The sequence below is a fragment of the Penicillium canariense genome (genome assembly GCF_028826845.1).
Source record: "Penicillium canariense strain IBT 26290 chromosome Unknown utg000001l_segment0_segment0, whole genome shotgun sequence".
Classification (NCBI taxonomy): Eukaryota; Fungi; Ascomycota; class Eurotiomycetes; order Eurotiales; family Aspergillaceae; genus Penicillium; species Penicillium canariense.
The window spans coordinates 2,398,783-2,425,952 of record NW_026622728.1 but is presented as its reverse complement, the minus strand read 5'-3'; the positions used below and the strand labels follow the sequence as shown (position 1 = coordinate 2,425,952).

The window sequence follows — 27,170 nt, the reverse complement described above, 5'->3', positions numbered from 1 at the left end:
CGTATTTCAACAGTCGTTTCGCATCACCAGATTTATTACTCCGTACTGACGTGAATCTCCAGTTACATAAGCCCTTTCTCAATGGTTATCGTGGGGCTCCTCGGACTTCCCGGTGCGATAGGACTGGTCGTCTCGTGTAAATCATTAGCCCGAAGCCCTTGAACTCTCCCTTTGGTCCGGTCGACAGGTGTGAGAGAACTCCGTACTTCTATTATAATGATCAGAGGAACCTCATACATCATATCGGAATGCCTTGAAACTCATGATAGCTACCGGCCCATTGCAGTGTGACATCGAATAAACAAGCAACTCAGGCACGAGCTCCACCGGCAGCCCGAGCAATTGCCGGGCCCCTGAAGGCCGAGCGTCTCCCGAGTTTGCACCGGGTGGATATCGGCGCTAGCTCGGGCAACAAGCTACTCACTGAATTCACTGAGAGCCCTGAAAGACCTAAATAAATCCTGCTCCCCTTTTTTCTGTGTCGTTTCATTTCACTACATTCAATTGTGCACCCATCGTAAACCCCGGGGCAGTGCCTTCACTAACCAGCCAAATCCAGCAAGAAAGTGCTCGGGGTTCGTGGCCCACTTCGGTAAGCTCTCCTATTTACATCCGCTCCCCCTCCAAAGATTGAAAAATAGAGTTGATTAACCTTTCGCAGGAGATCACTTCCTCTCGATGCAGACTCGTGAAGTGACACACTATTGTTTGCCATGAAGAGAATCCTACCCATATGAGACCACATCTCCACCAATTTGAGATTGAGCGGGCCCAGAATATGGATTGACTGAGGGACAAGAGAGTGTCTAAATAAGTCCGGCTGCGGCCGGGTCTTGTTCACTACCACTCGAGGACTCCCAAACAGATTTTGCTCCGCTGCGTTTTTGTGCAGGACTTTTCATTCTGCTTGATGCAGCCTGCCCTTTGAGCTTGCTTTTGCTCCGAGTGATCTACTCTGAATCCTCCCTCTCAGCTGGCGAATCTTTACTACCCGTTCCGCAGATCGATTTCTACACTAACCATCTAGATTCGATTGCGCCTGTGCGGATATAGCTAACGAGAACAACATGCCTGTCTTCCTTGAGTACAGAATTTCGTCTCTCTTCACTGATATCTGACCTTCCAGTCATCACTTGGTTTCGATTATTCCCGACCTACCTTCCACTTCCTACGTTGCAAACCCATCGGGGGTATCTGCTCATCGATCTCAGTCGAGCCCCGCCAATCCTTCGAGCACTCAGACGCATGGCACGCAAGTGAAGGCGGCATGCGACGCCATGCGCAGCATCATGTTGCAAGGTACGTTTACACAACAGGGACACGGAACACTCATTATCATAACGTCAATGGATTATTAACTAAGTGCGCAATTCACAGGCAAGGAGACTAAATACAACAAGGAAAAGGGGGAAACCACTAAAGATCCCCTCCATTACAAACCCACACTCCGCCAAGCAACATTCCAAGAAGCCCGACGAAGATGCGAGCCGATGGCACAATCATCCGACCATCCGACCCGAAACGACAAAAGCTACATGGAAGCCAACAGTCAAAGTCGAGCTACCGACCACGAGCGAACGCGTCCACCGAGCCAGCACGACCCGAGATTAAGAAGAACTCTTGCACTTTTGCACCTGCAGCTAGGATGGTACAAGCACCGGGGGTATCATCACATTACACGCGACAAAACGCGTCCTTTCCTCCACCATCAGACCCATTCCAAGCGGACGAATTTACGCCAACTCGCGGTCGGTCTTGCCACGGCGAGTGCGACCAGTGGGGGACCAGGGGAAGTGGGCCACCGGAATGATGAAGAAGCTGTTGCTGTTATCCGCCAGACCAGCCAAGGCGTTGTACCAGGCGGCGAAGGCCGCCATGAAGCCGAAGAAGCCACCCGCCTTCTGGATGGAGACGGTGGGGGCACCGTCGGTGCGGACCAGGTACGCAATACCGAGCAGCAGGAAGGTGAGATCCAGGAAGAAGAACAGCAGGAAGAAGGCGACGGTCGAGCGCAGGGTGCAGAAGACAAGGATGGTGGTGAAGATGAACCAGCCCATCAGGAACAGACCCATCGAGTCATAGAAGAAGTCGGCGCCACCGTCGGCCTCGAGCGACGACACAATCTCGAACCCGCCGGGAGTCAGCACAATGGCGAAGGCGATCCAGAATCCACCGTACGAGGACAACGCGGTGGCACCAAAGGTGTTTCCGACAGCCATTTCCCTGCGTGATCACGGTGAGTAACGTGTGGGTTGCGAATTGCGGTCAGCGGGAGAAGGGGTTTGCGACATACCACATGCCCGCCAGCAGCTGGACGAGACCACCATAACCGAAAGCAAGACCGACGACGATGTTGGGCGCGGTGAGACCACGGGTGCCCATGTTGATTGCGCTCAGCACGAACGTGGTGAGGGCGAAAGCGCACAGGCCGAGGGGTGCGGGATTGGCGAACTTGCGGCCCTCGACGGGCTTGTACAGACCGGGCTGGAACTCACCTCCGAACGGAGGGAGGCGAGCCTCGGCGGTGTTGACCTGGGCCAAGGGCCCATAGCCGAAGCGGGCGGCGGCGCGCGCCACCTCATGCTCCTCTGCAGACATCTGCGGCTGGACGGGGGCGCCGGTGTCGCTGCCGACGGCGTGGGGGGCGGCAGTGTCCACATCCTTCTCCAGGACGCCGTTGTTGGTGGTTTCGACAGACATGTTGATCTTGATCGCGAATCACTGGGGTCGACAATCACGGTTCAGAATTATGAGGGGCTTGCAAAGTATGGCAAACAACAAACGAATTGTTCAGCTCGCTGAACAGAGAAAAAAGATCCCGGGTTGATATAACACAGTTATACTAGGGATCTGGGAAGGAGAAAGCGATCAAATCAAGAGCCAATCAGCGCTGCTGGGCAGGATTGATAGAGATGAAGAGATAAAGAAGAGGAGAGGGTGCCACCAGAGGGGAGGTGCCACCGGAGCTATTATATGCAGCCTTCTGCTCCTCTCTGGGGGGGGGAGAGCTCTCAGCTATTCGATGACCTCGGAGCTGGCACTAAACCCGCTCAGCCGGAACAGGGGCCCAACACACGAACCGTCCTCCGTGGGACGAAAGGAAAAAAAACCACAGAAAAGAAAGTGGAGTCCCCACGACCAGACTTACCCGCTTTGCTCAGTTGTTTCAATAAACCGCAATGATGTGCAGCCGCTGGACCAGTCCCACTAGGACTAACGGAGGTTAATTGGAAGGAAAAAAGTGGGCACTAGAAGATGGAAGATTGGAAATCCCGGTATAGGAAGGGAAAGCAAGTAAAAAAACAAGGGAGAACCGGAGTGCGAAGAGTGGAAAGGAAGGAAAACGGTCTTTTTTTTTTCCTCTCCCCTGCTCCCACCGAAACATGGGCCCGGGTTCATATATGATGCAAGACGAGCGCTATGGTTTTGCAATCTCCTTGCTGTGCCCCAGGAGAGACCCCTCGACTAGTCAAGGGTGTTCTCGAACACGCCGAAGCCGCGAGACGGGACGGAGCAGGGGTCCAATGGTGCGAGCATAGCGACCTTACGGATTGGCTGACTATGGACCAGTATGGATCACCGATGGCAAGGCAGGGTCAATTCCTATGGGGACCAGTACACGATATGACTCGGTGGGGTATGGGGGCAATCCCCGCCAGCATTATTGTGCGGGCTTGTTCTCACTAGTCACGGAGGGATGGATGGAAACGACCTGAGAATTGGCATGGCAAATGGGCAACAGAAGCCCGGGGAAGGTCGAGGTGGAGGATCCGGGGACCGGCCATGAGGCGTGATCTCATTGGTTATGGACGACGGGGGAAAAACCGGTTGTCTCCAGCACTCCAGCACGACTTGCCGTGCGCAGCGGACCTCTGGCAGTGATCTCAGTCTCTACTTCGAATGGACAGTATGTTCAACAGAGTTTGGAGGGACCTGCACCGCCCTCTTTTCCATCATTGCCGCGGCCTTTTGAGGCACGGGATTTCGTCAGATTTTCGTCAGCTTTTCGGATTACCACTCGGATTACCACAGGCAGCTCGGGGAGAATGTGGGTCCTCAGGGTCCTGGTGTCTACAGTGTGACGCTCCGCTGCCGGTATCTTTGGGTAATACTGAAACGGTAATTTTGCCCCTGCCCGGGACCCCGGGGTAAATCGCATCACGAACAGAGCGGGGGCTGTTGATCCATATGATCCAAGTGGAGGCTGCATGCCAGGAGGAGAGGAGGATCATCGTGAGAGTTGACTGCGTCAGGACCTCGGCCCCAGCAATCCAATACATAAAAGAGACCGCGACGAAATACTTACGGTACACACGAGTTAAGTTGACTGCAGAGGACAAAGTACGAAGTCCCCTCCCAACTACTGCCATTAGCTAATTGACCATTGGCAGATTATTAATTTCTGGCCATGGCGAAGCCGCAAGCAGCAATTTGTGGGGTTCGAGCATCAAAACAACAGCGATCAGCCGGCTAATACTGTATTCTGTGCTTGGCATCCCCACAGCAAATTACACACCGGTGGTGGAACCCATCACAATGCAGCAGTCCAGCGCTTAGTCTGCTGGACTAGTGCGTTAGTCTTTGCCTCGCATGCAACTCAACACAGACCAGGACCAGTCCAGGTCCGCCTGTCTGTTCTCCTGCCCCTTTTTTGGGTCGGGTCTTTCGAGGCATGGGCCCAGCACTAAACAACTAGCTAACCACAAAAGTCCAGCGCACACCGTGCCGACCTTGGATACCGCGTGGAGACGGCACCTCAAACGTGCCGGCCCCTCTGCCGGGCTGCGCCAGATTATCCTCATTACACTAGGGCTGCCGCCCGTTGATTGACATGCCGCGCCCGCTCTGTTATCTCCGGCGACTAGGCAACGCAGCACCGGACCAAGCTTTGATTTCGATGTGCCCAAATAGACTTTATGCGCGTCGCTGGCCGTGTCGCACCAAACCCGACTTCGAGCGCCGCTAAACTGCGACAGGCCATCAGGCCGGCCGCGGCCGGCGGGGAACTCATCCTCTCGTTGGATCGGCGGGCCGCTGACTCGCAGATGGCGGACAAGGCTAAGCCTAAGCCACTGGGATGCGCCTGCGTCCGGGCTCCATTGTCGAGTGCGCGGCTGAGCCCACGCACCCAGTGGCATTGGCTCGACAGGTCGCCCGCACTCCACAGGAGCAACGCCAAAAAAAACAAGACGCAGTTCCCGCCTGCTTCTGGACGCACACGGTGAACTGAAATGTCTCAACACGCTTCGGATTCGGCCCGTGTCTGGCCCCATTTGGCACACCGACGGCTTTCGTATCAGGTCGATTCACGCCGTCGCATTTTTAGCATGGGCGGGATAAGTGGTTCACCGTCCATTGTCCTCCGAAGCTTATATGAATGGGTCACCGGGGAGACGGGACGAGGCGATGGGTCTGACTTCGTGGCATGGCAATCGCAGGAGGTACCGAGTACTCCGTACATGCAGTACATGCAGCGGACAATTCCCCATCCCCACTACGGACGAACCGCATAGCCAAAACAGACACATCGTCAGAGCTAACAACCATCCATGAACGAGAACGAGTGTCCTGACCGTTCCAGACCACGCAGGCCCTCCCCAATCGCGCAGGCCGCATCAGCAAACATGGGTAATCATCGAAAAAGAGCAGGAGACGAGCCCGACCACCTCAGCATCGCGGCCTGTCCATCACGCCGGGGCCCAGTCCGACCAGCAGTTACATGCGGTCCCAGGCTCCATTGGCGCGATCACCTCATGCCGCCCCCGCTCCACCCTTCTTCACCCGGAGCACGCCGTAGTTGATCCACCGTGCTGATTGATGGAGTTTCATGCGCATGCTCCTGCATGCATGTGGCGCGCTAGCCACCCACATGTAGTCAGCAGTCGGAATATACCAGTCCACCATTCTAGGCGAGGCCAACCACGGCGTGGCTTGCTGACGAAATGAAACACCAGCACCCCACCCACGGTATCAAAATTCGCTTGGAGCAGCGTCGTACTAACTAGTCTACGATGGTAGTGGTGCGAAGGCGGTCGTGCAAGTGCTGCCCTGCAGCGCTGGTTTCAGGGGCCTGTCGGACGTGTTACAGTCGGCGCGCATCCACGAAATTGAATATACTGCACACTGCATATTACCCCCTTGTAGCGTGTAACTACCGTGGATTTAGGCTGTTCGGCCCGCCGCGATCCTGAATCCGACAGTAGCTCATCGCCAGGTACTCCGTACGGTACCCCAGACGGATTGCAGGATGCGGCATCCAGCCTTGATTCGCCTTGACGCAACCGCCCGGTCGCTGATTCAGGCACCGGCGTTTTTCTTGGTCGGAACATATCTATGTCGTACATTCCCCTCATGGGCAGCTGGAGGTGTTAATTTTCCTTTGCTGTGTACCGCGGTCCAGCTCCAGCTCCAGCTCGCCGCCACAACAAGATCGGCCATCACAGCTCCCCTCCCTAACTCCGTACAAGTCACAGTAATACAATAATCACAAATTGGATGCCAATCTCAACCTCCAGATCTCGAACTACTCCGGACTCCGGAGTACCGTATACAGAGGACGCTACTATTCTTTCATTCTTTCGATAGTGAACTCTCAATAGCAAATAGCTGTCGATCCTCGCTGACCGCCACAATCCACCCAGCAAGCTTTCCACCACCACATCATTCTCCGCAAATCCGCAAATCCGCAAATCTATGTACGCTTGCCAGGCTCCCATGGATTGGCACCAGCCCTCTCTCCCCCCAATCCCACATCATACGATGATCCCACCCTCCGTTCCCCCGGCGTGGCAGCTCGGCCCCGAACAGGATGGGGCGGGGAAAGCTCTGAGCTCGAGCTCAGCCCTGTGCCGAGACGATCCCACGATCCCGGCAACACACCAACGATCCATTTCGCAGGACTAGCGAAGAGAGCCCGCTAGCTCGGCCCTCCACCAAATCATCGTGGATACTCGCCCTCCCCTGGCCTCAGATTCCGTCCCCGCACTCTGCTCATCTGACGGATTCCTCGTGCGGGGAATCCGCCCCCCGACCGGGCGACGCAACGAACCAGAATCCGGCTCAGGCTGCCGCGATTCCTGAACCGAAACGACGTCAGCAGAATCGAGGGACTGTACTGACGCGTCATATCGGCCGAAAGTGATCAGCTAAGCAGCTCCGGAACTCTCGGCTGCGGCGCAGTCTGAGTCTAGGAGACGCGACGCCTGCCAATTACGCTTACGCCACCGGGGATGAACCCCCAACCCCCACGTTTCGGGCAGTGCGGAGTGTAAGCGGACCAGATTCTGGAGAAGAACACCCGCGACCCTTGGAACGCGCTTTTTCCACGTTTGTCGGGTTTTCGCTTGCCCGTTGTAGCCGTCGCAGCTCTTGGCTTGCTGCGTTCGGCTCGGCGGAGCGGAAGGGAGTTCGGGTATGATGTTCGGGGTCCACTTTGCTCGGCGGTCATCTTTGGGTCTGGCTGGTCCCTGTGTCCGTAGCCGTCGGGAAACCCCCAGAACCAAAGTTGGGGAGAATGTCTCCAGTGGAGACTGGGGTGAGACTGGGGTGAGAGTTCGTGGAGATGCGGGCAGGTAACGTGGAATTGCGCTCTTGTACGGAGTACGGGGTATGCTGTAAGAGTGTGGACATGGACATGGTCAGTCACTGACCACAAGTAGTTATTTGCACCCTACTTCTGCCCCCGTGCTTACTAATTTTCTGCTGAATAGGTATAACTACTGCAATGCGAAACCTCTTATCCCTATTCAACTGTACCTACTATTATGTACAGCACGCTTCGTTTATAGTAGTAGATGTTGTTATCCGCTGAACTGTGGTATTCTGATAAACATGCAGCGCGCTGTGGTGTGTAGAGAAGTACGTAGGTCGTGTAGGAACGGCGGTCACGATGCAGCGTACGGAGCACTGGGGTGCAAATACTGTTGGGCTGCCACGATATATGCGCAGTACTGGAGGTAAGTGTATGGAGGGGGGGGGGAGGAAAGAAAAAGGAGTAAATGCGCGTAATCTGCAAGGTAGTGCTGCAGTGCATCCCAAACGAGATGCATATCGAGACCAAATTGGCCGTGCATCAAAGTCATCCAAGCGGGTCGGATCAGCGCCGCAAGTGCCGGCCCAAGGAGCTAAATTTACGGTTCTTGCTAGCTACATGCAAGCCCCAGCTCTACTATACTCCATCTGAGCCTCAATTTTGAAGAATATGCGCGGCTAAGACCCATTAGGGGGACCAGGATCAAGCTAGATGACCCTCCACCACGCCAAAGTTCCCCGGTTGCCGCACTAGCCTCTCACCCTGGACCAGCCGCAAAAAGCTCGCTTTCGATGGAGTGCGGTGATCAGAGCATTGGGGATGAGGATCGACCATGATGCATCGGGACTTCCACGTGGGTTGCTGCGACGAATGAGACGGTCGAGTGGAACAGCGGCCAAAGGGCATGTTGCGGTGAAGCGCGCTCAAAATTGAGGCAGACTTGCCATGACCGAGCCGATGTCGGTGGGAGCAAACCCCGATGATTTCGGATCGTCGCCCTCAAAACCAATCTCGGGGAACAAGATAGCTAGATGCGCTTCTTCTCTCTGCATTAAGGACTTGTTAGTCGCTATCGCGGCACGGGCTCACGTTGGGGCTACCCAGCTCCGCTTCTGCTCTTATCAGGAGCACCTTCATTTCCAGCCGCCACGAGTCCGCATCTGCGATTGGCAGCCTCCTGGAGCTTCGCGCTTTGATCGATTCTGTGTGTTATCTGTACCGGACCTTAGCCTTCTCTTCATCCCGATATGCCATAACCCCAAGCTTACCCCAAGCAGACCCAAAGCAAGCTGCGGGGTCTGCAGCGCAGTTATCTCTGCCCCTGGCCCCCTATTCTTCGCTACCTTCCCGATCAGGTCTAACAGCTTAGCCGACAAGCCTGTCATGACCTTCGCAGAGCAAGATAATGTGCTATCTGGGTTCTCCTGAGAACCCTTCACCCCGCTGGTGAGGGAGATGGCCAGCCAACCATGCAGCCCAGCGATAGGCCGATCTGTCTGTGCGCTGCTATCAGGAGCGGGATAACCCGCACCTCCGCTCGCTGTTGATAGTACCGCTGGGAACAAGCTTCTTGAAGAGGTATCGGGGCTCGCGTTATCATCTGCAACTGATGGCCGTGGTCGGCAGATAAGCCTGTCGAATGCTTCTTTATCACGGTAGTTGTCCGGAGGTGGGGTTGTGTCTGGAGGTTGAAATGGGCCAGCTTCGCACTGGGAATTCTCCCGATGGATTCCTGGACAAAATTGACAAGCAATCCGTTTAGTCCGAACCAGGACCTTGAAGAACGGCAACTACAATATGGGAGCCCCCGAGGAAGAGCAGATGCACTCCGTTGTGGGACAGTCGGTCGAGTACGAGATTAAGAATGGCACGCTACCAGAGGGGAAAGCAGATGCCGCGCTCGAGTTCCTGTGCGATGAAGGCACCGGGTCCGCAGTGGAGGTGAACGAGAAGACGCTGGTTCGCAAAATCGACTGGATGATCATGCCGCTGATGTGGGCGGCGTACAACCTGCAATACCTGGACAAGGTGCTCATCAACTATGCCTCCGTGATGGGCCTGCTCAGCGACACCCACATGCAAACCAACCAGTTCTCCAACCTCACCCTGGCCTTCTACGTGACATATCTATTTTTCGAGCTGCCAACGGGGTATCTCATGCAGCGATTGCCCACCGCGAAGTACCTTGGCTTTAACGTCGTGTTGTGGGGTCTGATGACCACACTCAACTGCACGGCAAAGTCTATGGGAGGTTTGATGACACTCCGGGTACTTTTGGGATGCTTCGAGAGTGCCATTGCGCCGGCCTTGATCTTGATCACCTCAATGTGGTACAAACGGAGCGAACAGCCGCAACGCATGGGCATCTGGTATCTCGGGACCGGCACTGCGTCCATCATGGGCGCGCTGGTCGCATACGGCCTGCTCTTCTACACCAGTGACCACTTTAAATCATGGCAGATCATGTTTTTGATCTTCGGTCTTGTCACGATCGCCGTCGGCATCTGCATCATCATCTTCCTCCCAGACAACCCGATGACCTCGCGATTGACGCATGCCGAGAAAGTCCTGGCCATCGAACGGCTGCGTGAGAATCGCACCGGTATCGAGAACAAGCACTTCAAATGGCGCCAATCCGTGGAGGTTTTCCGGGACCCGCAGACATGGTTGATTGCTGTGATCGTGACGGCCATGGATATCCCCAACACCGCCATCAGCAGCTTCACCTCCCTGATCATCAAGAACATCGGGTTTACCACCAAGGAGACCGAGCTCCTGAACATTCCCAACGGCGTCGTGGGCATCATCAGCATCCTGACGGTGACATATCTCGCTTCCCGCTTCGACCAGCGCTGCCTCGCCGCTGTCCTCTCGCTAAGCGGCGGCTTACTCGGCGGCTGCCTCCTCGCATTCGCACCCCAGAACATGAAAGCCGCGCAGCTGGCCGGCAACTACCTGACGCAAATGACCGGATCGGCCCTCCCAATCATGTACTCCATCGCAGGCGCCAACATTGCCGGACACACGAAGAAAATCACCATGAACGCCGTTATGCTTATGTCCTTCTGCCTAGGCAACATCCTGGGCCCGCTCACGTTCCGCACGCAGGACGAACCTAATTACATCCCGGCGAAGATTACGCTTGTCGCCACCACTTCAGTGGCGATTATCTTTGTGCTGCTGCTGCGAGGCTACTATGTCTGGGAGAACCGACGCCGGGATCAGCGGCATGCGGGCGAGACGCATGTGCAGAATTCCGAATTCTTGGATCTGACAGATCGGAACAACCATGAATTTCGGGTAAGTGGATCAATCCATATTAAGTTTTCGATGGGGTGTGCGGGGCGCTAACTAGGGGCTATAGTACAAGTTGTGATTTGAGACGAGTGAAGGCTGTCCTGCACAGGGTACGGCTGATGATTGAGAAGGACCGCTGTCGAGGCAAATACCCGATATTGAGTAGAGGAGGGGATATGTACATAGGTAAAGTGGCACCTCGAAAAGGTTGAATACCCCGACAAAGCTGCAATTGGGCGTTATGAATTCCTCCCGAATTGCGCCAAAAGTGCGGTCAGGCTAGTAGTGTCCAACTCTCGAGGTACCACTATCATTCCAGAGCATTGCAAAAATTAATAACTCTATACTTTCCAATCTCTCCATCTAATCTAATCTAAAGAAGAAAGACGCAACGCTATGCAGTGAAATCAACAAATGACAAAAGTTCCGGACCGTCCGTCCAAAATCAAGCTGTAGCCTTCACAGCCTCCGCAACCTTCTCGAACTCAGCGCTGAACGCCCAATCGGTATACCCCTTGGGGTCCTTGGGCAAATACAGCGTGTCCCGCTGGTGCGGCACAAGAGGAATATTCTGCCTGAGGCGGAACGGCAGATCCGGGTTCGAGGTGAATGGCCGACCAAATCCAATAACCACCTCATGGTCCTTGTACTTCTGGTCCACCGCCTCCTTCGCCGACTCAGGCTGATACCCACCGGCAATGATAACAGGCCCAGCGCCCTTATACGCATCCAGGAAGAAGTCCAGCTCATCGGCGGACTCGGTGTCAGTGTTGCCCGCGATACGGCCCTCAACCAGATGCATGAAAGCGAGCTTCAGCGGGGCCAGCTCGCGCGCCAGGTGCGCGAACTGCGGCTGCGGGTTCTCCATCCTCATGCCCTGGAACGTACTGTACGGGCTGAAGCGGATGCCCGTGCGGTCGGCGCCGATAGCCTCCACGACGGCGCGGGTCACCTCGACGGCGAAGCGGGCGCGGTTCTCGATGCTGCCGCCCCAGCGGTCGGTGCGCTTGTTGCTCACGTCCTGAATGAACTGGTCCACCAGGTAGCCGTTTGCGCCGTGGATTTCGACGCCGTCGAAGCCGGCTGCGACCGCGTTGCGCGCGGCCTGCGCGTAGGCCTGGATATAGGCCTGGATCTCTTCCTCGGTCAGAGGGCGCGGGGTCGGCGCGTCTGCGGAGGCGGGGATGTCGCTGGCAGAGACCACCTCAAAGCCTGAGGCCTTGAGCAGATCTGCGCTTGCGACGCGGCCCAGCGCCCACAGCTGGACGTAGATGTATGAGCCCTTGGCGTGGACGGCGTCGGTGACTTCCTTCCAGGCGGCGATCTGAGCGTCGTTGTAGATGCCGGGCACGTTAGGGTAGAGACCGGCCTGGGGAGAGATGAAGGTGGCTTCGGTGATGAGCAGGGTGCCGGGCACGGCGGCGCGCTGTGCGTAGTACTCCTTGACCATTGGGAGGGGGACGTGGCTGTCGTCGGCGCGGAAGCGGGTCATGGGCGCCATGGCGATGCGGTTGGAGAGCTCCATGCGCCCTACGCGGATGGGGGTGAACAACTTGGTCATTGTGGATGTAGTGGTAGTAGGTAGAAGCGATGAATATGGGGAATTGAGCCGCTAAGGTGAGTGTGGGAGAGGAATTGGAAAATGGCAGAATCAATTAAGTGCGCCGTCCAATTGATGGAGTAGAGTGAATGCTATCGAAATGGAAATAAGACGACCGATGCTGTTATATAGGTTTTAGTCCCTGCCCGGTGGGAAAGCCACCAGGCCCACTGGGGGATTTCTAATCCCGCCATTATACTCAAGTGAACCATAATAAATGATCGGTACTGGATAAATTATTATGGGGATAGTAAGGAGAGAAACGTGCGATTGGAAGTCTCCGAGTCGGCATTTCTAATGCCGCCTACTCCGTACAAATTTTCTTCCACAGAGTTCCACGTGGAGTCCTATATCCACAATAACTCCCTAACTCCGCCTAGAAGCTTCCAATTAAAAACAAGGTTGCACCCGTGATTAATAATTATAGTGCTTTCGGGGCCCAGCAAACGCAACAAACTCGGGCCGCGGATGGACGGAGCTTGATTAATCATCCGTCAAGCAACGTGAACTCTCGGTCATTCTCAAAACCGGCTTGACCAATACACACATACTATACAATGCATACTTTCCTGTGCTTCTCAATTTAACGTGGCCAGCTCAATAATTGATCTGCACTAAGGCCTTGGCAGTGGGTCTAGGAAATAGTCATCAACTATGTATTGGTCAAGCCGATTTTGAGAATGACTAAACCTCAAACTTCTAAACTATCACGTAGTACCTGACTTGGGGTGTACAAACAAAAAACGCTATTCCCGATTGCTAACTCGCTTCAAACTGGTATCATGGTATCACGAATGATGAACGACAAAAATGACTCCAGACAAACTTTCAGGAACAAAGATCACGATTGCTCCAGGCGCCGCGCAGTCGCTTCAAGTTGGTTGTTGAAGGCACGGATTTGGTTCAGTAGGCCCCCTTGAGCCCCAGGGGCCCGACAGCTAACATCCTCAGCCACGGTGCGAAGCATGAACTCGACATCTGCCGAAGAAAGCTCTGTGCTGGGCGCAGCACGGTGCTGGCTGCGATCGAGGGCGAGTTCAACGGTATGGAGCGAGTTGTTGATGGTAGTCCGAGCCTATGGCTATCGTCAGTTCTGTCACGTAATTTATTCGAATAACTGCAACCACAAAAAGAAAACATACCGTCTTTGCCTTCTCCTCTTCCATATGCTTGGCACGCACCGCATCCATTTGTATAGCTATACTCTCGCGCTCCTTCCGTACCTTGTACAGATGGCTTCGCAGATCCATCATATCACGCTTCGCTTTCTTGAGCTGCATGCCAAGGACGAAGTTGCTGTCGAGCATCTCACTCAGGTCCAAGAGACGGCTATCCAGCTCCAAGCCAAACGCTTCCACAGCCTTCCGTTTGCGGGACCATTCGGCGCGTTTTTGGTTATTTGTCTCGTTCTCGATCCCGACCTTGAGCTTGTTGAGAGTTTTCTCCAATGTCTCGCGACAGATTTGACTCAGCACATCCGCTGGATTGACTCCACCGCGGTTGGGCAATTTGGTCTTCTGGCGGGTCGAGAGTTCGTCGGCAGAGCCCTCCTCCTCGTCGCTGGAGCCATTGCCGGAAGCATACATAGCACCCAAAGCAGAAGCATTCGCAAGACGATGAACGGTAACAGGGACGGTTTCTCCCCGGGCTTCTCTTGTCTTTCGGCGTGGCTCTGGTGGTTCGTCGGTGTCTGGCTGCTCTTCTGAGGGCGGCGCCTCCGATCCTCCAGCTCGCATGGCCTTTTTGCTAGGACGACCACGCCGAGACTTCGGAGGTCCAGCCTCTGTCTCTGTCTGTACATCTGCTCCTGGCTGCGGGTCCAGCTCTTGACTAGCTTGTACCTCGGGTTCCATTTCTGGTTCTGGTTCTGGCTGCGGTCGTTTTTGTCTTTTCTTTGAAGCTTTGCGGCCTGGGCGCGCCGCCGTTGTAGATGACTCGCCTGCGGCAATCTTTGACATGCCTGAGCTCTCTGGCCGACCTTCAATCTCAGGTACTTCAGACGTCTGCATAGCAAGGGACGGTCTACCGCGAAGGCGTTTGGCTTTTGGTGGCACTTCTAATGGGGCATTTTCAGGTTCGTCTCGCGCTGCGGATTCAGCCTCCGGTATCACATCCCCCACGGTTGCATCAACCGTCTTCTTTGCAAGCGACGGTCTACCACGGGGGCGTTTCTTCTCCGAAGGGGCTTGAGAGGTGGCATGCACAGATTCATTGCGCTGCTCCGGCTCTCGTTCTGGTTCCGTCGCCACATTCTCGGCGGGTTGTGGTGGAGAGCTCCTGCTATTAGCATTGCGCGGCCGGCCACGCTTGGACTTGGGCCCATCCCGGGATGATGGCCTTTGCGTTGTTTGGTTGTCGTTTTCGGCTTCCGTGGCAGTATCTCGTGCAAGCTCGCTGTCCTCCTGTCCCTTCTTCGCGTTGGCATCCGATGCCGGAGCTTGAACTTGAGTAGCTTCAGCACCATCGGCCAGTTCGCCACGCCTTCGTAAGCCCTTCGTCTTCGCTTGATCGTCTTCCTGGATAGTCGGTGGCGTAGACTTTTGCGAATGCCTCTTCGCCGGACTTTCCTCTTGTTGTGGTGACCCACTCTTACGGCTCTTCTCGAGGGATGGCCGGGTAGGTTGGGCTAGGTCAACAGCTGGTTGAGTCTTGCGTATTGGGACCTTAGATGGCCGGGTGCGGTCAGGAATCGTAGGACCGCTCTGTGGCGGCTCAGAAGCAGCTGTCAGGTCCACCTCTACGCCGTTGGCACCCTGGTTTACCTCCCTTATTGTCTGATCGTGCGTTGTCTCGGGTCCGGTCGCTGATATGGAGGCGCTCAGCAGATTTCTTGTGGCGGGCCCTGTGTCGCCATTCTGAGCTGTGATGGAGATGCTTTTTCTGGCGCGCAATGTCTTGGGACGCGAAGGAGAGCCATCGTCTTGGCTTGGAGGACCTACGGCAATGGTATTAGTAGAAGGCTCCTATTTTTGATGGCTAGCACACCGTTGGTCCATAACGTACTGATTTTCCGCCTCTTGTTGCTACGCAACTGTGCAGGTCCGTCGTCAGAAGGTATGTCGTATGTTGACGGGCGCTGGGGTAGTTGATTGCGCGCGCTTCCCGGTGTGCGCCGTACGCTGCCAATTCCTTGTGAATCCTTCAACGCTGGTGATGCTGCAGGTGTCGGCGCGGTCTCAGGTTGCGACGGTTCTTTCGGCTCAGGGACAAGAGGTACCGCAGCTGAATTCGAAGGTCCAATCGCTGCGCCTCCAAAGGAAAAACCGAAATCAACCTCCTTGATTTTGCGCGTCCTATCCCGCAATTAGCTGCACGTTCTATGTTATGGTTTCGCGGGGTAGAGGCGCGTACCCAGCTCCGCGCTGTCGCATTTGCAGCCGCTCCTCTCGCGCTGTAAATTGTCAGAAGGTCATTTCCCCCTTACTCCGTATTATTCTGCACATACTGGAATCCATTGTGGAGGAACGGCGTCGAGATAGACGCGTCGTGTTGATGTTGGAGAATCAGAGACGACCGCGGCGGTCGGGCCCAGAGTCCATCGGGGCCGATCCATTTTTGTCCCGATTTCTCCGCAACGCTCTGAAGAATCGCCTTTCCACGCCCTCTCCCCTCTATCGTCGCACAATCACGTACCAATGGGTTGGTTCTGGGGGAACAGCAAAAACGACCCCGTCAAGAATCTTGACCCGGGCCTCCGGGAGTTCCTTGAGCAAGAGACGCCGGATAAATACGTGCCTGCGCCTGGTGAGAAGCAAGCGGCCCCTACACCTTCGTCTGTGCAATCGCCCGAATCACAAGAGGCCGAGTCGTCGAAACCCAAAGTCCCCGCTGCGTCACTCTACCAGGATGGTCGCTATGCCGATCTGTGGAAGACCTACAAGCCGCCTAGCAATGCCGATAGCTCTCCTGGGGTCCGCGGAGCGGAACGGGTGGTTGAAAAGTACAAGGAGCGCGGTGACACTGTGCAGCGGGCGGCGATGGAAAATTGTGCTCTAGAACATGAGGCCTTGACCTTCTGCTTCAAGACGGGGAACTGGCAGAAGCAGATCGAGTCCCGGTTGACGATGTGCTCAGCGGAGAATGCCACCTTCTCGCGATGCTTCCAGACCCAGAGCGTTAGTGCCCCTCGATCTCGCTGTGAACATCGGATCTACTGCTCGAACCATGCTAATACCTGTGTAGAAATTCCTCCAGGCCCTAGGCTACGCGGCCACCTTCGATTACGACGCTGAAAAGGAGGAGCGGATCCAGATGCACGCTGACAAGCTCTACCACCAAATGGTGGACTATGAGAAAAAAGTGGCGGATGCAAAGGCAGCTGGAGTTGAGCCACCGCCTCTCACCTCGCTGTTCAGTCCCGAGAAGGCCTCTCATACTCTCGGGGTGGCTGGGGCCAAGGTTGAAATCCCCGGCGGCGAGGCCATCCCAGCCGGGTTCAAGCCATCCAAGCCTCTGGTCAAGCTCACTCCTCACGAACGTGAACTGGAGATCCGATCCCACAATGCTCAGCTGGAACAGCAGAAGCTGTATGTCGAGGAGGCCAGTCCGTTCATGAAGAGCCAGGAGGACGCCCGGGCAAAGAGAAGGGAGAGAGCCGTCAGCTGGTTCGGAGAGACAATTGGAAAATGGGTCTCATAATGGAGCAAAGCTGAGATCATTTTGTAATTCTAGCTATGATTCAATTACTGTAATTATCACTATCTTCTGGGCAATGGCAATGGGGCGTTCTGGGGTTGCCCACTTATTGGTCAAGCTATATATCTTGCTTTGCTCTAGGTTCTCCGCACTGGAACCTCTCCGAGTCAAACCTTGGCAATACGGGAGCCATAGAACAAAATCAACTCAGTTGGTGGCCATCCTAATTGTTCCAATTGGCAGAATCAGATTTCGCTGGTCTCGTTCTTGCGGAAAGAGCCTTGCCAATCGTGTCTCGTGGTGTAAAATCGGGCGCCTTTCACTGGCGGTGGGCCTCCGTATCTAATCGGCCGTCGGTCGCGTTCCCGCGCAAACAACTCGAAGCATCATCGTCAGACTCTCTCGCCCTTCCACCAAACTCCTTCCCTCTGCCACCTCCTTCTTTCCTGCAACTCTCTCACCCCACGGCCCGTTCAATCTCACTCGCACCGATCTCTCCTTGGTTTCCCCCTCCACAGGCTATACACGAACCCCCTCGTCAACGGGCCTAGACGGGGGAGATCTCGTTCAACCTCCAGAACCCGCCGTGGAAGCCGGAAGCCATCCAGCATTCTCTTCGTTCTTAAGATCAGTGGCTACCCAGGACGAGTTCGCTGAGCTGCGGCTGGCATCATGAAGGCCTCCCCGGTGCTGATCTCGTGGCACAACGACAATGCCCCCATCTATTCCGTACATTTTGATCCTAATGGCAAGGGCCGACTAGCAACCGCTGGAAAGTAAGTGTTTACACTCTCCAAAGGAGGAATATGCCTCGATTAACCGTCTTTTGCTAGTGACAACAACGTTCGAGTACGTTCCGCTTTCCCCCGTGTCCCTGCAACAATCCTGCTTTGAAGTACTCCTGTTTGACACCACTCTACAGCTTTGGCGCGTTGAATCTACTGGGGAGGAACGAAAGGTGACTTATCTGAGTACACTGGTGAAGCATACGCAGGCTGTCAATGTGGTCCGATTCTGTCCGAAGGGTATAAGCTCCCCTCCTGCGGAAGTGCTCCTGGGCGTTACTAATCTGACGTGGGCACAGGTGAGATGCTGGCATCCGCCGGAGACGATGGTAATGTGTTGCTCTGGGTACCGTCTGAGTTGCAAACACAGCCTGGGCTTGGCGAGGACCGGTCGGACGACAAGGAGAGCTGGCGGGTGAAGCACATGTGCCGCTCATCCGGTGCCGAGATCTACGATTTGGCCTGGTCACCCGATGGAGTCTTTATCATTACAGGGAGCATGGACAATATTGCTCGAATCTACAATGCTCAAAATGGTTGGTTTATCGGTACCAGCGGACTGATCCAAGTACGAAAGCTGACGGTTGACTTCGCAGGGCAAATGGTACGGCAGATCGCAGAGCACTCCCACTATGTGCAGGGTGTCGCGTGGGATCCGCACAATGAATTTGTCGCGACTCAATCATCCGATCGATCAGTTCACATGTACAGCTTGAAGACTAAGGATGGTCAATTTACCCTGACCCCCCACGGCAAGATCCTGAAGATGGATCTGCCTGCCAAGCGCATCTCCTCCAGCAGCCCTGCCCCAGAACCGACCAGCAGGCCACAACAGAGCTCGACCAACTCAATTGCTATTGCCTCGCCTGCTCCATCGACACCGGGAACCCCAATGGCTTCTAACCTGCCAATGGATCCTCCTCCAGTTTCTCACAGTCGGCGTTCCTCGTTTGGCTCGTCCCCGTCGATTCGACGCTCCGCGTCGCCCGCCCCATCTTTGCCACTGCCCGCTGTGAAGCCACTAGAGGTCTCCTCCCCGAGCCTTCTTGGAGGCCTTGGTGTTAAGAATGCCAGCATCTATGCCAATGAAACTTTCACATCTTTCTTCCGACGACTAACATTTGCACCTGATGGGAGCCTTTTGTTCACACCGGCTGGCCAATATAAGACCTCTCATGTCTCAGCCACCGATTCTTCAAAAACCACCGACGAGATCATCAACACCGTCTACGTCTACACACGGGCCGGTTTCAACAAGCCGCCCATCGCCCACCTCCCTGGTCACAAGAAGCCGTCGGTAGCGGTCAAGTGCTCGCCAATCTATTATACCCTGAAGCAGGGTACGCAGCCGGTCAAAAACATGACTGTAGACACATCAGCAGGGGGGAGGCGATGTTCCCGCCTCTGCCGGACTCTATCGTGGCTTCGAATACATCGTCTACAAGCAAGCCTCCCATGGACCCGCCATCTTCTAACCAGGCAGGTGGCGATGCACCCAAGATTCAGGCATCACCGAAGACCACCGAGAACAAGGGCAATGATGCTGGACAGAGCTCAACCTCCACAGTATTTGCACTTCCTTACCGCATCGTCTATGCTGTTGCCACACAAGATGCCGTTCTGGTATATGACACGCAGCAACAGACTCCTCTGTGTGTTGTGAACAACCTGCACTTTGCCACCTTCACCGACTTAACTTGGTAAGTGCATCACTTGAGAACATTCTACATCTGATTCTGACGAGAAACAGGGCCAACGATGGGTTGACGTTGATCATGAGCTCTTCTGATGGTTTCTGTTCCACCCTTTCATTTGCTCCGGGAGAGTTAGGTCAGATCTACACGGGTACGATCTCGACTGGTTCGAACCCAGTTAGTTCCAACACCCCCTCGACAAACGTCACGCCTCTGCCAACTCCGACACATGCCCCATCACCTGTGAAACCGACCCACGCACCAACGAGCACCGGAGGTCCTGCGACAGCCAGCAATGCCCAGGTACCACCGGCCAGCCCTGCGCGGTCTAACTCAGCATGCTCAGTCGCGACCCAATCATCTACGCAGCAGTCTGCAGCTGTGGTCAACAACCCAACACCGACCCTTGGCTCTGTTCCCTCGGTGACAGCAACACACTCCTCGCAACCCTCCACTCTTCCTCTTACGACGCCACCCCAAACCCCTTTGCAAACCTCGCAGCAAAGCACTGCCAGTGGATTTCCCAGTGTTCTAGGCAAGCGGGACGCACCTACAGTCAGCGAATGCGAAAAGGAGGAGAGCAAGGGTCCCGACTCAACCGCAGCGGACCAGCAACCGAAGAAGCGCCGTGTTGCGCCGACACTAATCTCGGCCGGTACTAATTCAGCCTCGTCCAAAGATTACAACCAAAACCCTAATGTCGGTGGCTGAACAATCAACCACTTCGTATTGGAACCGTTTCATGTTCATCATCATTATTTGTCAAGAGTGACTGGCTGCTCATCCTCTACAGTCCACCTCGCACAGGCCAGGCAAGGTAGCAACCGGGGAAGAGCAATGTTTACCAGCTACGGACTACTCTTTACGATTCATGTTCCCCCAATTTCACGGCTCTGGTTCTATATTCGGCCCAGGATTCTCTATTCACACGTGCATCGCATCAGTTCAGTTTTTGTTGATCTTCCGGGGATTTTCAGTCAGGTCGGCTCTTCACGCCTGCCCGACTCCATACCTTTCGTTCGCTCCACGTCGCTTTCGTACGCCTTGACCTCACTGTGATCTTGGCCGGTCCATTGCAGATACAATATCTTCGCTTCTTGAAGTATTGCCGCTTCACTTCGTCATTGGGCGCGGCGCAATAAACCTTTTTCAACATCTTCCTTTTACCCGGAGTATCTTTTTTTAATCGCCAAAGTTAATGTTTTATTGGTTTGCCCCCTTATTCATCGCTATGTATCCGTCCATTTCTATTATTCTAGAGTGGTATCTGTTTCCCACGGTGTCCAGTTCTCATCCTGTCGACGATATATGCGCTTGGTATTTGGGCTTTCGTTCTCGTTCTCGTTCTACGGGTTTGCGCGGATCATTCGTTGCATGAGATAGTGATATTGATTACGGAAATGAATTAAAAACAATTTAAATGCATCAAAAAATAAGCCTGCAGTCTAATGATGCACAACTCAACGACACATCAGTGTCTTGTGTATCCGTTCCATGCCATTCACGGGATAATTATAGTAAACAGTATTCCTGGGCCGTGTGTTTTCATGAGAGGTGCTCGTCTCAGAGGTAAACAGGCCACCGATCGAAGGAAATGTCGGACAAATAAGAAGGGGAGAGAAAACAACAAAAAATGACACCTCTGGCCTAGTCATTCCCATCGCAACACAGGAGCTTTGATGCTTGTCAGTCAGTTTTCGCATGATCTGTGGTCAACAGTGACCGCAGCACATCTAACAGGGTCCATCCAGCTGGCAAGACAGCCCTAGCTTCGGTAGCATGCGTACCAGTGTCCAGAGTCGTAACCGCGACACTAAGGGGATTGAATGAAGCGGGCTGAGAACGCGTCAAGCGATTGGCCCACCGAAATAAAGCCTCGTCGCCTCGCGCACTACCGGCCACGAAGACAAAGTCCGAAAACTCCTCGCCAGATCCTTGGTCCAGGATCATAGAAGCAGCAACAGCTTTGGACGCATACAAGGGCTCAACACTGACTGCACCGGTATCTCGAACGACACGAATAGCCTCACTGCCTCGCGCACCGTTAATCTGATCAGCGAGCTCGGAGGCCCGGCGAGCGGCAAGGTCCGGGTCGATAGCATTACCGTAATGAAATGTCAGAGAGCACCGGTGCTCTTCGATACTGCTTCCTTCCGTGCGTTCGTGGAAGTACTCGATTACCTTTCTGATAGCAGCGCGCCAGTCACCGGTGCGATCAACGTCAACGAGGTCTGTCCACTCGGTGGTGTTGAGAAGCCTGGCGAAGCAGCCATTCTCAGCGATGAAGCCAATCCGATCCGGGAGTGATTTGGCTGTTATTTCGAGTTGATTCGGGCTGCGGTTGCTGGTCAGGTATATTGTATTCTTCGGATCAAGGGCTAGTTTTTGCAAGATGTCAGTGGTTTCGACAGGGGGGTTTGCTGTATCTGAGTCGAATATGGCGCCGTCTTCAAGGAAGAAAAGACGAGACTGGGCTGCATTGTAAGTTTTCAGGAGGGCATCCACTCGGAGTGGTGAGAAGGCATGTGTATGGTGAGACTGTTGTAAGCTGTGAGAGTCTGTGAGAGCGGAGTGCAGGTTTGAGTACCAGGCCAGCGCGGTGTACGGGGATTTACGATCGAGCAAAAATTGCCAGTTGCGCTGCTTCTGTTCTTGGGACATCTCCAACGCCTTAGTGATGGCATCAGCGCACTGCTTGTAGTCCCATGGGTTGACGAGAAGCTCATGACCATGGAATATTGATGCACTGCCGGTGAATTCACTCAAAATCAAGGATCCATGCTGTTGCGATGCTAACTCGCCATCTTGGCAGTGAATGAAATCATGGCTTGTTAGATTCATGCCTTCGCGGAGGTTGGTGGCCATGAAGATTTCAGCGACGCTGAGGAGTGCGAGGAATTGTGAGTAGCTAATGTCTTGTTGCAAGAGGACTAGGGGCTGATGTGTGAGAGTTGAGTAGACTGAGTTGATCCGCATTGCGATTTTTGAAACCTGGGCTTCTAGCTCTGGAATTTCAGAAGCTGAGGAAGCAACTTGAACCAGGACCACCTATGTTAACCACGTTAAATTTGCATTGTCTGATCGGTATGAGGGATCGGTCTTAACATACGTTGTCTCGCCATTGAGGGTAGGTTTCCAAAAAGAGCTCGTATGCTAGAAGCTTCTGTTTGATTCCTCCAGGTGCATCCAGTCGGTCTCGGGCAACAATCAAATGTTTTGCTTTATACCGATTGGTGATACTGGTGATCCAGTCTTTGACCTCAACCGACTGACGCAGCAAGTTGAGTGACTTGTAGTCGATCCCCAGGGGATGGTTTTTGACACGAACGAATCGATCATTGACTTGAACCCCATCAACTGAGACCTCCAGTCTCCGAAGTCGACTGCAAGAGTGGAGAAAATGATTACAGTACTCTTCAGTCTGAAACCCAATCAGGTCTGCACCAAGGAGACCATCCAGTAGAGCTTCCCGTGGGTTCAGGCAGCGAAAAACCTCTGAGGAGGGGAACGCCGTGTGCAGGAAGAACCCGATCTCTGCATGAGGTAGTCTCGTTCTTAGTAGCGCGGGCAAGCATAGGAGATGGTAGTCGTGTACCCAGATGCGGTCCCCTGGTTGCCAGCGGCTGGAGATTGTATCGGCAAAAGCCTCGTTTACTTTGAGATACTGTTTCCAGGAGTAGTCATCGTATTCATTATGACGGGGACTTTCTTGCATCTGGTAGTGAAACGCAGGCCAGAGGACCGAGCGGCAGAAATGAGCATAATGGCTCTCGAACTCGCTGTCGCCCACAAACACGGTTAGGGACTCGTAGTCATCCCTGAGGGTCTCATCGATGACATCTCGAGTCAGTTCCGTTAGGGAGTCGGTTGGCATGCCCAGCGTTCCAACCCACATCTTATTCAGCAGGACCCCCGCTTCTTCGGCGGCATGTATGGCGTTTTGCAGGCCACCATGGCCCTGTTCTGCGGCCTTGACAGTCCAGTCAACGGCCGAAAGCAAAGCACGGGGACTTCCTTGCCGATCTGTTGTCGGCCAAATAGGCGCACCATCCATGAAAGTGTCCCTTGATCCCTGCCGTGAAGCGGGGCGGCTCAGGATGGATGGCTCTGGGTGAGTGGCTGCCTTCGACTGGGGCTGATTAAACTTGTGACTGTGACCCCAGGGCACCGCGCGAGGCTCGCTGGGACCAGGTCCGTTGGGGTCATCAGCGATAGGGATTTCACCAGCGGACTGTGATGCGTAAGCCTTGAAGATCTTCTCGTCCTCTGTCGTCGCTCCCGGGGTCAGCTCTAAGCTGCCAGACCTCAGGCGAGGCAGACGACCGACGATGGGACCGGAGTTGGAGCCGTCGACAGCACCATGGCTGGGCGAAGACTTGCGACGACCGCTTTTCAGACCGGCAGTCTTGAAGTCAATGGTGTAGGGTAGAAACCTGAAGAGTCAATATGAGCCGGTTGAGCATCTAAATCGCGGGAAGGCATGCCGCTCACAGAGAAGCGATGAAGACAGTCATCGTATTGAACTGCCAGAATCTTGACGCTGAAAATTATCGCCCGCGATGCACAGGGATGCATGAGGCCGATGGCTGAGGGAGTTCGGAGAAAACGGTGCCGTCTGAAGTTGTCAGATGAGGGGTTTTGGACGGGAGAAATCGTGATTTGTCTCGAATTTGTTTTAGCGAGGCTTTATATATGACCGAATCACCAGCCCGCTGGATGGCTGCCCGACGGCAGTTGCGAGCATGTACCTCAGTTTGCTGTATCCTCCCAGGGTCTCCCGCAGCTTTGGGCCTCTCTAGAAATTCTTTCTTCTCTAAAGATATGGTCCATTGGGTTGCGTGATCATCTTTGTGGCGATACTGGATTGCCGAGGTTGCTGACTACCCTTTGGTTGAAGCCTCCGTGAGGTGTGTATGGCTCCCCCGGGGGCTATTGGTGTCTTTTTCCAAGCTTGGGATCCCTTTGGCCTGTGGCCGGTCCACGTATTTTATAGCGAGCTCATGTGTCCCCTGGCTAGCAGCCCAACCGGAGTCTTTTCGAATGGGTCCCTGGACGATCGTGATCTGGTGTTTATAGTGGAAATCATGAAGCCACCGTGGAGAGGTTCAATTCTCCCAGATGAGCCTTGCACACTCGAGTAATGAAGAAGAAAAGTCTATTCAAGTATATCAATAGATGTGATATGAATGACTGTTTACGTCGTGAGGTCATTCAAGTTACAAAGGAGCAACTTGAGAGGCAAATTAGGTGTTTCTTTCAAAACCCCCGTTAATGAATGGCGACACTGAAAAATGATCTGCTCGCCTTCACGCACAGTCTGCGCAGACAGCGTATGCAAAAGAACAAGAACCATGGCAGATGTGATGCACTCGGCGTGCCCGAGCCCAGCTCGGCCTCGCTTGGACCGAGAGAAAAATGGGGGAAATGAGAATCAGATAGTCTAATAGGACGGCATACAGGAGATCGAACAGGAGTGCACCGACACGTCGATGCTGTTCTCCTAAGCAGCCCACGATCCACCCACTAAGTTGTTTAGTCACAACTACATACGACAGCTTGGTATCATACATCAGATCGAAGGTGGCAGTGACGCAGCAATGGCGCCGCCCGTTAATGGTTCAAACCCCCATCTATGATAGTAGAACGCCAAAAGAGGAGGCGAGGGCCCAGGATAAGGCGATGACGAGTCAGCAACAAGACCAGGCAAAACCCAACATCTTCGGACTTCAATAGCGCGCCAGATTTGGCACATTGCGTATAAACAGCAAGCCCAAAACCTAAATGTTGAGCAGCACAGTAGCAAATCCTGCTAGTCAATCCACAGTCAACGGTTAGTCGTGCTTATCAACGAGCGAACCTTTCCCAAGACGTGGCAACCAAAATAGTCTTTCGTTCCTATCAACCAGGAACATCCGTGCTCGGGCCAAGTTCGGCCGCAAGTGGGCTGCTGATGCAGCTTCTTCACTCCTTCTGAATCATCTCTTCAAAAATGGAGCCAAGCTAGTACAGAAATAGGTCAACAGCGACATGACCAGCTCCTAATCAGGACAGTCACGGCAGCAACTCCCCAGGCTAACGGCCCCGCAAGGCTCATCAACGGTCGATCCACTGGTTGCGCAGACACGTAAACGCCTGGACATGACAGCGAGGACAGATCCAGGTAAGGTATCGTATGGGAAACATTTCAAGCAAACGGGCCCAAAACTCAGATCTCAAATTGGGCGCACGTAAGTCGGCCAGCGGACTCCTGGAGTCTAGTGGTGGGTGACGCGGAAGCGCAGAGCTAACGCGCGGTAGTGTGCGAGCTGGTGGATCGGACTAGCAAAATAAGTTCCGTCGAGTCACCGCTGTCTTGTGGATGCGTTTTTTTAGTTTATCTCTTCCATACGTCATGACGGTTCATGCGGATTCGGGTTCAGGTTCGACGGGCTAAAGCGAAGGTCGCTTGATCATCGTTGAGCCGGTCTGAGCGAGGCCGAGGATTTGCAGCGACGCGATGGCTCTGCACATCATCTTCGCTGCGTTACGTGTCGGGGTCCTTGGCTGAGGATAGAGGAGAAAAACAGCGACAGGATGCGCGGTGAGGGCGACGCAATGCCCAGCCCTGCGAATCACGAGAATCGTTGCTTTTGTTGTGCCAAGGCGTGTGCCATGGGCGTCGGCTTTACCCATGGAACGCGGAGCAAAGTAGATGAGCTTGGCAGGCAAACTTACAGTACATGTTATACATGTTAGACGGGGTGATGAACTCCATGGCCTGGTGTACGTCAGAAGCCCAGGGATAAGCAGTGCCCTTTGCCTTAGGATTTAGCCCATGCTTGCAGTGACGACGATGATGGCTCTTGGCCTCTTGGCGTGGGGAGAGCGCATTGTATGGCTGGGGTACTCGGCACGACGCGCCCGAGCTGACCGGCGCTAAAGTTCTTATCCCGCAGTGGCAGCTTGATTTCTTCGTCATCTTGCGGCATGCGTTTCCCTCGTCACCCCGAGGACGTGGATATTGAGGAGGCGGGTTCCTTGCATGCTGCGTGTCGCAGACGAATCCCACACGACCCGGTCAGTCACGCCGCATCAGACGCTGTTTTGTGGTTGTTTAGTCGGCCCATAACGAAGCAGGCATACCACTAATCGTGAGCTCCGTATTGTAGCGAGTAGTTCGAGCACCAATACGCTGGGACCGGTGGGTTGAGTCACCGAGGCTGAAAATTGGCAGTTTGGCCCCCTACTGAAGCCGCCGGTTGTTTTGCGTGAAATTGCCTGGGGTTTGCGCCATCGGAGCTAGGCGTGATTCAGTAGACCGCCCTGCCGAGCAAGGAGACCGACTATAAGATCCTGGTAAGGATGGTTACGGTGGTCGCTGGGATGGCAGTGCATATATAGTATGGATTATCGCTATGGTCGATGGGCTATGAGCTATGTAGACCCCGGGCAACGGCGATGGGATGAAAATAGGTAAGCTGCTGCATAGCCACTCTCGAGGCTGTGGGTTACGCATGAAACGTGGGCTAATGATGCCCGAGCTGCCCGAGTGAGGATGGAGAAGCTAGCGACGGAATCAGTTGGTCACTGACCGAGCTACGCGTCTTTGGGGTCAGGTTGTTGGGTCGAATGGGTTGGTGGTCGGCCGA

At 54.4% G+C, this 27,170-nt stretch overlaps 8 protein-coding genes across 8 annotated transcripts; 3 read left to right on the top strand and 5 right to left on the bottom strand.

Annotated features, from left to right (window-relative positions):
• Positions 1 to 1,733: 1,733 nt before the first annotated feature.
• Positions 1,734 to 2,700, bottom strand: N7482_000838 (acetate uptake transporter family protein; the record flags this gene model as incomplete). The annotated part of the gene is made up of 2 exons (XM_056682963.1): positions 1,734 to 2,223; positions 2,294 to 2,700. 2 exons carry the CDS (start codon positions 2,698 to 2,700, stop codon positions 1,734 to 1,736), a joined length of 897 nt encoding a protein of 298 aa, XP_056546569.1.
• Positions 2,701 to 6,899: 4,199 nt separating this feature from the next.
• Positions 6,900 to 7,447, bottom strand: N7482_000837 (uncharacterized protein; the record flags this gene model as incomplete). The annotated part of the gene is made up of 2 exons (XM_056682962.1): positions 6,900 to 7,109; positions 7,220 to 7,447. The coding sequence occupies 2 exons, from the start codon at positions 7,445 to 7,447 to the stop codon at positions 6,900 to 6,902; spliced, it is 438 nt and encodes a 145-aa protein (XP_056546568.1).
• A 1,881-nt stretch (positions 7,448 to 9,328) lies between these two features.
• N7482_000836 (putative MFS transporter) lies at positions 9,329 to 10,907 on the top strand (the record flags this gene model as incomplete). The annotated part of the gene is made up of 2 exons (XM_056682961.1): positions 9,329 to 10,831; positions 10,896 to 10,907. 2 exons carry the CDS (start codon positions 9,329 to 9,331, stop codon positions 10,905 to 10,907), a joined length of 1,515 nt encoding a protein of 504 aa, XP_056546567.1.
• Positions 10,908 to 11,273: 366 nt separating this feature from the next.
• On the bottom strand, positions 11,274 to 12,389 carry N7482_000835 (alkene reductase; the record flags this gene model as incomplete). The annotated part of the gene is made up of 1 exon (XM_056682960.1): positions 11,274 to 12,389. One exon carries the CDS (start codon positions 12,387 to 12,389, stop codon positions 11,274 to 11,276), a length of 1,116 nt encoding a protein of 371 aa, XP_056546566.1.
• Positions 12,390 to 13,269: 880 nt separating this feature from the next.
• On the bottom strand, positions 13,270 to 15,799 carry N7482_000834 (uncharacterized protein; the record flags this gene model as incomplete). Its single annotated transcript, XM_056682959.1, has 4 exons — positions 13,270 to 13,503; positions 13,571 to 15,363; positions 15,432 to 15,721; positions 15,780 to 15,799. 4 exons carry the CDS (start codon positions 15,797 to 15,799, stop codon positions 13,270 to 13,272), a joined length of 2,337 nt encoding a protein of 778 aa, XP_056546565.1.
• A 264-nt stretch (positions 15,800 to 16,063) lies between these two features.
• N7482_000833 (uncharacterized protein) lies at positions 16,064 to 17,066 on the top strand (the record flags this gene model as incomplete). The annotated part of the gene is made up of 2 exons (XM_056682958.1): positions 16,064 to 16,543; positions 16,611 to 17,066. The coding sequence occupies 2 exons, from the start codon at positions 16,064 to 16,066 to the stop codon at positions 17,064 to 17,066; spliced, it is 936 nt and encodes a 311-aa protein (XP_056546564.1).
• A 709-nt stretch (positions 17,067 to 17,775) lies between these two features.
• Positions 17,776 to 20,253, top strand: N7482_000832 (uncharacterized protein; the record flags this gene model as incomplete). Its single annotated transcript, XM_056682957.1, has 5 exons — positions 17,776 to 17,792; positions 17,841 to 18,069; positions 18,153 to 19,214; positions 19,238 to 19,548; positions 19,599 to 20,253. The coding sequence occupies 5 exons, from the start codon at positions 17,776 to 17,778 to the stop codon at positions 20,251 to 20,253; spliced, it is 2,274 nt and encodes a 757-aa protein (XP_056546563.1).
• Positions 20,254 to 21,228: 975 nt separating this feature from the next.
• On the bottom strand, positions 21,229 to 24,056 carry N7482_000831 (trehalose-6-phosphate synthase; the record flags this gene model as incomplete). Its single annotated transcript, XM_056682956.1, has 3 exons — positions 21,229 to 22,590; positions 22,652 to 23,975; positions 24,034 to 24,056. 3 exons carry the CDS (start codon positions 24,054 to 24,056, stop codon positions 21,229 to 21,231), a joined length of 2,709 nt encoding a protein of 902 aa, XP_056546562.1.
• Positions 24,057 to 27,170: the final 3,114 nt, after the last annotated feature.